This window comes from Corylus avellana, chromosome 9, assembly GCF_965113065.1.
Source record: "Corylus avellana chromosome 9, dhCorAvel1.hap1.2, whole genome shotgun sequence".
Lineage (NCBI taxonomy): Eukaryota > Viridiplantae > Streptophyta > Magnoliopsida > Fagales > Betulaceae > Corylus > Corylus avellana.
The window spans coordinates 15,034,086-15,044,279 of NC_142498.1; the positions used below are offsets into that span (position 1 = coordinate 15,034,086).

At 32.9% G+C, this 10,194-nt stretch overlaps 1 protein-coding gene across 2 annotated transcripts; it reads right to left on the reverse strand.

Annotated features, from left to right (window-relative positions):
- Window positions 1-1,597: 1,597 nt before the first annotated feature.
- Window positions 1,598-5,611, reverse strand: LOC132190049 (large ribosomal subunit protein uL30y). Of its 2 annotated transcripts, XM_059604930.2 has the most exons (7): window positions 5,506-5,611; window positions 4,727-4,922; window positions 4,528-4,625; window positions 4,380-4,437; window positions 2,420-2,499; window positions 2,207-2,309; window positions 1,598-2,019 (listed from the first exon to the last, which is right to left on the reverse strand). In XM_059604930.2, the coding sequence occupies exons 2-7, from the start codon at window positions 4,910-4,912 to the stop codon at window positions 1,804-1,806; spliced, it is 741 nt and encodes a 246-aa protein (XP_059460913.1). In that variant the 5' UTR covers window positions 4,913-4,922; window positions 5,506-5,611; the 3' UTR covers window positions 1,598-1,803. The 2 variants fall into 2 exon arrangements, with proteins under 2 accessions (XP_059460913.1, XP_088366588.1); XM_088510462.1 differs by lacking the exon at window positions 5,506-5,611 and having other exon boundaries at window positions 4,727-4,936.
- Between the last annotated feature and the right edge of the window lie 4,583 nt (window positions 5,612-10,194).

Here is a 10,194-nt window from a genome sequence, read left to right on the forward strand (position 1 = left end):
GCTGACACGTGGCACATACTTAATTTTTTTTTAAATTAAAAAAATGTATTTTCTAAAAAAAAAAAAGAAAAAGATTGGGGGTGGCCGAAACCACCCCCAATGGTGGTTGGGGGGTGGTTTCGGCCACTCCCTAGGCTCCATGGGGGTGGCCGAGCCACCCCCAGTCCCCCATCTGGCCAGATGGGGGTGGCCAGGCCATCCCCATGGCCAAAGGCCACCCCCAAATGGCCAAGGGGGTGGTCGAGCCACCCCCCCGAGCCACCCCCAATCTTTTTTTTTTTTTAGAAAATACATTTTTTTTTAATAAAAAAAAAATTAAGTATGTGCCACGTGTCAACATTTGATTGGTCCACGTGGAATTCTGTTAAGTCAACTAATGGTCAACTGACGGAGGATTAACTTGGTCTATTATCAAAACTATAAGGACCTCCTGTGATAAAAATGAAACCTCAGGAAAAAAAAAAAAAAACTATGAAACCCTAGGAGGGTCTGAAGTATTTAACCCTTAATTTTAAATTCAAAATCAAAATAATAAAAAGCTAATAAAAAAATTTAAAAAAATTTTAAGAGGTGCCACATCATGGCCATTGGGGTGGTCGAACTACCCCAAGGGCCAAAAAAAAAACATGAGTACCTAAGAAACTAGCATTCGTATATTTAAAAAAGAAAAAAGAAAAAAATGGTATAAGAAAAGTTATTGTTGAGAATATTTGGATAGAAAACCAAAAATAATTTAGTCTAAAGAGCATGTTTGTGATTGTGCTTGAGAAATAGAATTTTTAAGTAAAAAAATACTTTTTGGCAAAAACTTCATTTTTAAGTTTTTGCCCAAAAATATGTTTTGACATTTTTTAGAGTCAAACAAGTTAAAAAAGTGTGTTTAAAATTTTTTACAGAACAAATCAGCTTTTGTTTGGCAAGACATTTTAGCTACTAAAAATAATTTTTAAGCTATCAAATGCAATCTCAAACATGTTCTAAATGTGCTCTAAGAGGTGGCTTTTGATATATATATAATTTTTATGAAAATGTATTTTTGCCATTAAAAGAAAGATATAAACTAGTATAGAGAAAATATCTTTCAACCCATCTAAAATAATGCCATGTGTCTATAAATATTTGAAAGACACATTAAATTTAAAAATTTAATGTATCTTTTAAATGTTTATAAACATTTGACACTATTTTAAATAAATTGAAAAAAATTTCTTTCAAACTAATTTAAAAAAATATTGACAATTTTAAGTAATTTACCAAGCGAGAATAACTTCTGTACGGAGTTTGCGTGAACCAACTTGATCAATAGTTTGAATGACAGTTGGAAGTGTGTACTTAAAAAACAAAAAGAAATTTAAAAAGTTTCCATCAAATCTATGATTCACTCCAGTATACTATTTGAAACCCTTATCATAAAGAAAACAAATAATCTATGGAATAAATTCATGCACATTAGATTTTAGTCTCCCTTCTATTTATAATCATTTATATTTAAGTTGAGAACTTTAATATCATTAATCTTTATTATACCAAAAAAAAAATTTTCCAATAAAAAAAAAAAAAATGCTATTCTCCTAAGAAAAGCACGTTCTCTGAATCATAAATATAACTAATTTGTCTTACCTTACTAAAATAGATATTCCATAAAATTTAGCACAACCTGAGAAACCAATGTCAAACCAGCAAACTGCAAAAATGTAAATGCTCTAACGACACCGTTCTGAAGTTTCGCAACGTCGATGAACAAAAAGGTAAAAGGTAGAATCTCAAAAATTTTAATAGGATAAAATCCTCTGCATAATAAACCTAATTCATCCTGCGGATGAGCTCATTGATGTAAACTTCACGATTTCCAGCATCACCTCCTTCAACATAGTGATTTCTCTTCTTCTTCATACCACCCAGTGGTGCCTTGAGCTTGAATGGCCATAAGAAATTGTTTGCCTCCTTGAAATGGGGTCCAACAGTCAAAATCTCATGGATGAGATCTTCCATGCAAATAATTCCATGCTTACCCAAAGCCTGTGATTGCAAGCCAAAATGTTAAGCAACAAATGGTACGTTTCATGATAACTGTTATACGATTGCTATATAACTTTATAATGTGGCAGTAAAAATTGAAAAGATATATTTATATCTGCTGCTGTATCATCTCAGTTGTATAATAATCTATTAAATAACATTACTATTTAATCTATACGCCACAAACCTGTTCGATTATCGAATTGTCAGTCAAAGCAATTCTTTGCTTGTTAAGTTTACCATATCCCCTTTTGTAAATCAATTCTCTGACACTCTTCAAATTGGGATACCTGAAATTATATACTTTATATTAACAAGACATTGAGCATAAGAGAAGCTCTAGATAGCCTCCACAGATTGCGCATTAGAAAGAAAAACAGTAGGAAAGATAAATGCATACCCATAGGTCACATATGGCTCAACTCTGTGCAGCATATTCACTGTCGCTTTGTTTACTTTCAGAAAGACACCATTGAATATCTGCAACCACCAAAGGTAGATAATTGAATACAACTATCTTTCTTTTGAAACAAATATTTGAGAAGTACACAATGAAAAGGAGATATGTTCTACAAGAAGGCTAACTCCTGAAATATGCGTACTGAATGGAAATAGCAGGCCACTGAATATTCAGTGACGAGGGGATCACCTCCCTATGAACTTGAAAATAGAATCAAAATAGGGAACAGAGAGAGGTTGCAGGTGAAAGAAAATGACCTAGGACATCTTGAAGAATCTAAATAACAATAAAAAGAAGACTCTTGAAGTTAAACACAATCATCAAGTCATCTTTCCAGAGCAGTCTACACAAAGAAAATCATAATGCATTGCACAAAGACCCAAAATATCATCCATTCTATAGATGGAAACCAAACATGAGCAGACATTCCCCTACAAGCCCAGATCCCTCAAAAGGACTAAATCATTCTTACCATTCTATCCAACAAGAGAACAGAACAAATAGGCCATGACTAACTAAGTGTGGCGATGAATCCACAACCGAACAGGTCTACCCAAAGACACTCTTCCATTAGTTAATTTAATAATATTTGTGAAAAAGGAATCTACAAATGTTAACCAAGGGAGTATCGTTATTATTATTATTTTTTTATAACGTAGGAGAACTTTACTTAGATTAATTGCACGTCGCAAACGCATACTGTACAACAATCCTCACCGTTAATCAAACTCCTACGAGTAATTGACCCTACCCGCCAGAACTAGTTACCAGGTAATCCAAGAGCTTTCACCCCTGACGGGTTAAGCAGTTTATCCTCATGCCCAGGGAGTATCATTATAATTCTTAAAAATACGTATGGATCTGACAGCTACATAATCAGTATATAAAATACTAAAAAAATGCACATTTGAAAATTTACTGATTCAAACTCATTTTCCATATATACATAAGCACAAGTATTACTGCAAATACCACGATAGACTAGAGAAATGAGTCTAACAAAATAGTCGACAGAGGGAAATATCAATTTCTCAACCTTCTTTCATAAGGAATGGGTAAATCCACAGACTACCAGTTCTAGAGGCCATGAACAAAGCAATATAGCTTTCTTATTCTATGGGTGCTGATGGTTCCACCTATTTGTTCAATTAAGACACCCAAACAGATGATAACCACAACAGCCCAAGATGACAAGCAAAGAACTCATTCTGTAGCATACATGCCAGAAAAGTGCCATTTCTAGAAATTCAAATGATAAGTAGGACATCCCAAGTTGTTCCAACAACTCTTAGGCCACACCAGAAAATTAAAAATCTCAAGAAAAAAGCGCATAGACTTCAGTTGATTATGGTTGGGTGAAAAATTAATAGTTTTCTGTTTGCAAAATTATGCAGAATTACTGAACTAAAAAAAGAAAATTACAAAAGCAACCTTATATAATCTATTATAGCATGCACACAAGTCAATAGATAACCATAACTCAACCGGAAAGCATTTCATAATTGAAAAAAAAAGATCAAATTATTTTCCAAAAGCTCACTCATTCTTCCAGCTATGCTATGTTTCCTTCCTATCCCTTTTTGTTTTTTTGTTTTCACTTTGTTTTGCAAAATCAATATTTAAAGAAACAAAGAAGCACAGACATCTGGGCATAAAATCCAGAAATTTTCTTAAAGAAGGGCATAGAATTGAAGACAGCATTGGTTGGTGGTAGGCCATCTTTTGCTTACCCTATTAACACGCAAACAAATTGTATTAATGACCCTTAGAATTAAACATCTGAAATCACAAAGTGCAGAGACAAAGAGTGTACTACAGGATGGCTTCATAATTACCCTATTAGAGGCATTATATATAATGAAAATCCTGATACAAAGAGTTTATTTGGATGTGGTGTTACCTGTCTCAAACGCAGAAGCTGCAAAATCTTCCTGCTCTTAGGGTCCATGGCATTGATACTGAAAGTTTCAAAATTTATAATAAACAGAATCAACACTCTGGCATCAAGAATAAGTACATGAATCACAGCAATACCATAAATGGCATACCCACGGATCCTGATAATGAACAAGAGCTTGGCTTCTGGGTCAACATAAAACCCTCCCTTAAGTTTTGCCTCTCGCTTCAACCGAATCAGCTCCATTTGCTAATAAAAATATTTAGAGAATCCATTTAAGCAAATAGAATACCAAAACAGAGATATCAAAGCACATATCAAGCACTAACTACAACTATGACTTCCTATACCTTCTCATCGTACTCCTTTGCATAGAGTTTGGCTCTCTTATAAATGAGCTTCCCGTTCTCAACCCTTTTTTTCTTCGCAGCTTCAAGATCCTGCTTTTTTGCCAAAGCCCATTCCTCATTCCTTTTCTGCTTCTTCAAAACAGATTCTGGAACAACCGGTCCTCCCTTGGCTTCTTCTACACCCATCTCTCTGTATCTGAAGGGACACAAAGCACCAAAAATATAAAGTGCTTCACCACAATAATTTTAACTCAATAACAAAAAACTAGACAACCCAATTGTTTTGCTAGCGAATTCTACTCCATGAGTTTCTTGCAAAATTTATTTCCCTTCTAAGACTCCCATCTTATTTTTGTGAAAGCAAAATGGGTGTACAGAGAAATTGCCAAACAAAGACAAATCCATACAAAACTTTCTTCAGAGTTCTTTTCAGCCAAATCAGATTCAAAAGACCGCCGTCCCTTAAAAATTTCAGAAGTTTTCATTCCTACTCCTAGTTTCCAATCCAGAAAGCAGATAGACAAACATTTACTGCAAATATTTTCCAGAGAAACAAACAAGCACTGCTTTCTACAAAATATAGCAAAAACAGTACAAGGGTCGGTCTCTCATAAACAACAAACTGAGACCCGTGACTTCGTTTCACATAAAAAGTCCAGTTTGGGTGCTCAGAAAACTAAGCGTATCTGGATCTCATAAGAGCAAAACATCTCACAGCAATAGAAGCGATTCGAAAATGCTAAGAAAAACGCAGAAAATGAGAGAGAAAAGAGAGTTACTTTAAGATCGCTGGGAGAGGGTCGGTTCAGCGGCTCGCCAAAGCTTCAGAGAGAGAGAGAGAGCAATGAAGTGATATTAGGGTTTTGTGGAGGATTCCATCGACGGTCCAATGTTGGCGATGTTTATATAACTGAATCCTAGCCGTTGGTGTATGTCAAATGTCGCTTTTGGCCTTGCTTGGGTTTTGGTTACCTCAACTAAGGCAAAGCCAAAATCGACATTTCGAACACTAGTTTACTACAACTTCAGAGCAAGGACAAAATCGTACCATTGACAATAGAGTAAGAATGTGAGAGTGCGCACATTATTGCGGTTTTGTTTGGGATTGCGGTTTAATAAGTGAAATTTTAAAATTTGTATTTTTAAAATTACTACTTTTTAAAATTACTATGGCGTTTGGTAAAACATGTTAAAAAATATTTTTTTTAATCAAATATTTGTTATGCAAAATTGTGATTTTTATTTAAATTTGCGTTTTTTCAAATAAGTACCTCCTAACATGCTAATAGAAATCACAGATTTTTTTTTTCTTATTTTAGATTAAGTGTTTTTTAAATTGCAATACCAAACATCTTACGTTTTGCGATATTTTTTTAAAAACGCATATTATTCTTGCAAAATTACAATCTCAAGCACACCCTTATTACCCATCTCAAAATGAGTTATGATATAAGAAGGATTCTAATCCTTTTTTGACTCTTCTCGAATGTAATGTAACTTTTAAAATTACCATTAAATTTGAGATAATTATTACTAAATTTTAATTTATTGATGATTTTAAAAATCACATCATATTTGAGAAGACTATAATCCGCATTTTATATCATTACTCCTTAAAACCTTAATCCTGAGTTTACGACATGCTCCATCTGTTGAGCTTTTATTGAGAGGAAAGGCTAAGGACAAAAAATTTCCTCCAAACTGGTTTGGAGGAAATTTCCTTCAACCTACCCTAATAAGTGATAAGTGTCATTCAACATTTTTTTGTTTTTAAAAAATTAATGTTTAGGTTTCTAGATTAGTGAACTGACAATAAACGACGGTTAAAATATTAAAAAAAATATGTGAAAGATAAAACTTGCCACTTATTAGACTAGATTGATTGAAATTTTTTTCAAACCAATTTTCAAGAAATATTTTTCAAACCAATTTGTACGAAATTTCTGTCCAAGGACTAATGAATACAACCATTATATATTGACTTTTACCTTTACTCATAAATGGAGGAAATAAGGATGGCTACTCTTACAATCCTGAATTTATTTAAAGTTTTTCTTTCAATTTAGGGACAAGTATTTATATCTCTCTAACTATAAGGGAATTTGCAATGTTTTCATAAATTCTTAATTGAAGCAATGTTGTTTTTCAAACTACTAAAAATTGTAATTTACTCATTTTGTCTCACAAAAAGACAAAAATAGTCGTACAAATTCTCAAAAAGACAAATACATTTTTAAATATAAAAGAAAGAAAAAGAAAAAAAGAAAAAAAAAAAAAAAAAACACGGTAACTATGGTTCTTGTGACCTACAATGGCCCTGGGTGGGTCACTATTATTTTTTTTTTAATGTTTTTTCTGATTTTTTTTTTTTTGGTATTTTTTCTAAATTTTTCTAAATGTAATTTTGTCATTTTTGGTACATAGAGGGACATTGCTTCAATTGAAAGTTTGGAGGAACATTACAAATTACCTTATAGTTTGAAGGGAGTATATGTATTTTTTCCTTTAATTTAACTCTTTTTGAGAAAAAATGAAAAGAAATAATAGCTTTAACACATATCATCCATCAATTTGATACATGTGACAATTTGATTTATGAACTTTTCTATCTAACTTGTTGAATATAATTTTTATAACAAATCAACCATTGTAACTTAATTAGTACTAAGACAATAAAAAAGAAATTAGGAAAACTAGTACAGGAGCATTCATATCCGGCTCAACAAAATAACCTTTTGACTACTTTATTGAGCTACGTTGGTAAAAACACTCTACGTCTGGCTTAGCAAAGTAACCAAACGTTTGTTGCGCAGTTATAGTGCTCAACAACTTTGTTGACCATTGTAGCTCAACAATGCATATCTAATAATAATAAGAAAAAAAAAATCTAATATTGAGCTCTCTCTTCTTTGAGAATAAGGAAAGTAGATAAATAAATAATATTTTAAACGAAAAAAATGAAAGTTGATAGCTAAAATGCTGAGTCAAATATAGGTGCTTTGCAAAAGTAGATAGTTAAAATAGAAAAATGTGATCATTTAGCTAAAATTTAGCTAAACATTTGTTGATGCGGATGTGAATGCTAGAGCATTCATATTGGCCTCAACAAATTAGCTTTTTGGCTATTTTAATTATCAATGTAACAAAAAATGTTCAACATCCGGCTCAATAAAATGACTAAGGATTTGTTGAGCTGCTACAGTGCTAAGCAAATTCGCTGAGCACTGTAACTCAACAAATCCTTATTTAAATTAATAATAAAAGTATTCTTGCTCTCTCTTCCTTTGGAATAAGAAAAGTAGATAAAAAAATAATATTTTATATAGAAAAGTGAAAGTGAATAGCTAAAATGTTGAACTGGATGTAGATGATTCGAAAAAGTGGGTAGCTAAAATAGAAAAAAATGTGTTTTTTAGCTAAATATTTATTGAGCCGGATGTGAATGCTCTAATCAAAAGACACTGTTATATGTAAAACTAATAAGCTCATAATATAATAATAGTGACATTAAGAGCCTGTTTAGGATTGCGTTTAAGAAATAGAGCTTTTAAGTCAAAAAGAGCTTTTGGGCAAAAGCTTCATTTTTAAGTTTTTGCCAAAAGTGCGTTTTTGCCATTTTTAGGCTTTTTGGACCCTTAAAAGCGCTTTTAATTTTTTTACCAAACGAGTATTTTTTTCTTCAAACGAACTTTTTAAGTGTTAAAAGTACTTTTAGGCTCCTCAAACGTAATCCCTAACAGGCCCTAAGACTACTATTTAGAGAGGATTGAGGCCGGTAACCCCCACTTGTAAACAAAGTTCAGTGTTCCCAATAATCTACCTAAATCTCCCTGTTGTAATAGTTCGAGCTTTAGCTTCCTAATAGATAATCTACACCAACTTTTTCTATAATTTCTACTAGATACCATGTTTAAAATTTAATGTTCTTGAGTACAAATTTAGTGTTTTGGGAGGTCGATGAGGTGACAGATGGAAGAAAATTCGAAGCTTTGGCGAAGAGAAATCGGGGAAGGCGATGAACAATAGCTGTGTTCGAACATGAGCAATTACCATCCAAAGGCTCGATTGATAGCCTTTCAAACAAGAGGATCCAAACGCCTCGATCACAATCCCTTTCAAACTCCGATTGAACGTGAAGAAAAAAAAAAAAAAAAAAAAAGGTATATCAAGCGCGAGGGGGGGGGGGGGGGGGGGTTTATAGTATGTAGACAATACACAAATGAGTCTTTGTGAAATTTTAGGGGCATAGATACTAGAAGGGTAAATTAGGATTTTACACTTAAGAGTTCAACTAATGATCAAATAAATTTGCAAATGAAGGAATCGAGTATTACTGAGAAGGTTTTGCTAAGAGCACTCCAGTGGCTTAGCCATTTTCTCTTTTAGCCAAAATGGCTAACCAAATCACTAAAAAGCTCATCCATTCAAATATTTAAACAATGAAAAATGCATTTTTCATCCAGTTGTGAACATTGTCAGCCCACATGTCACTACAGGAAAGTCAGTCTTTAGCGACGACTTTGAGTTGTCGCTAAAAGGCCCGCAAGTTGTCGCTAATGTTAATTAGCGACGACTATGGTCGTCGCCCCCAGTCGTTGCAAGTAATTTGTCGTTAAAGACTAAACAGCGACAACTTTGCATGTCTTCACTAATAACTATCAAAATTTGTCACTAAAAATGCCTCTTAAAGTCAATGTCGTCGCTGATGTGAGCATCATCAGCGACGACAAATGTCACATCGGCAACAACAAATGTCATTCCTGATGATGCACACATTAGAGACGACAAATGTTGTCGCTGATGACCCATACATCAGCAACGACAAATGTCGTTGCTGATGAATGTCGTCATCAACATCAAATGCTTTTCCTTTTGGCCGATTAATGGTTTAAATTGTTTGGTATGATTGATCTAAACATAACAGTAGTTAGAGCTTATCTCAAGAACTCTTTTTCTAATTAAATATGTTAAAAGGTCTGAAATAGAGTTCATTACAAGTGAATAAGTCTCAAAAATATCATGAGAAAACTACATAATTGTCAAGTTTTTAAGCCGGTGCCAAAGAAGGCATACATCAACAACAATGTTCCTTAAGAAATTAAACTTCATATGTAGCTAAGCAGCAAAAAAAGAATTACAAATAAGGCTTCCCAGATGTAAGAACTGATAACTTGTACGACTCATCAATACCATATTGTAACTGCACAGAGAAGAAAAACATTTATTAGACAAGAAATTTCCCCAAAGAAAATAACCAAAACAAATGATATTGGACTACCATATCACAGATTCTCTCTATCGAAACAACAATGATGATAATGAATATATATATATATATATATATATATATATATATATATATATATATATATATATATATATATATATATATATATATATTTGTTTGAAAATAATAAAAAGTTTTACATTAACAGTTGTGGGAAACTTCACTTTGGCCCCCTAAATTT

What these genes read in the sequence shown, in the direction of transcription:
- LOC132190049 (XM_059604930.2), bottom strand. Translation starts at nt 4,912, where the DNA reads ATGGGTGTAGAAGAAGCCAAGGGAGGACCGGTTGTTCCAGAATCTGTT. An exon ending in AGCTTCTGCGTTTGAGACAG is followed by an intron (nt 2,500 to 4,379) that starts GTAACACCACAT and finishes TGGTGGTTGCAG; the next exon opens with ATATTCAATGGTGTCTTTCT. An exon ending in GAGCCATATGTGACCTATGG is followed by an intron (nt 2,310 to 2,419) that starts GTATGCATTTAT and finishes ATATAATTTCAG; the next exon opens with GTATCCCAATTTGAAGAGTG.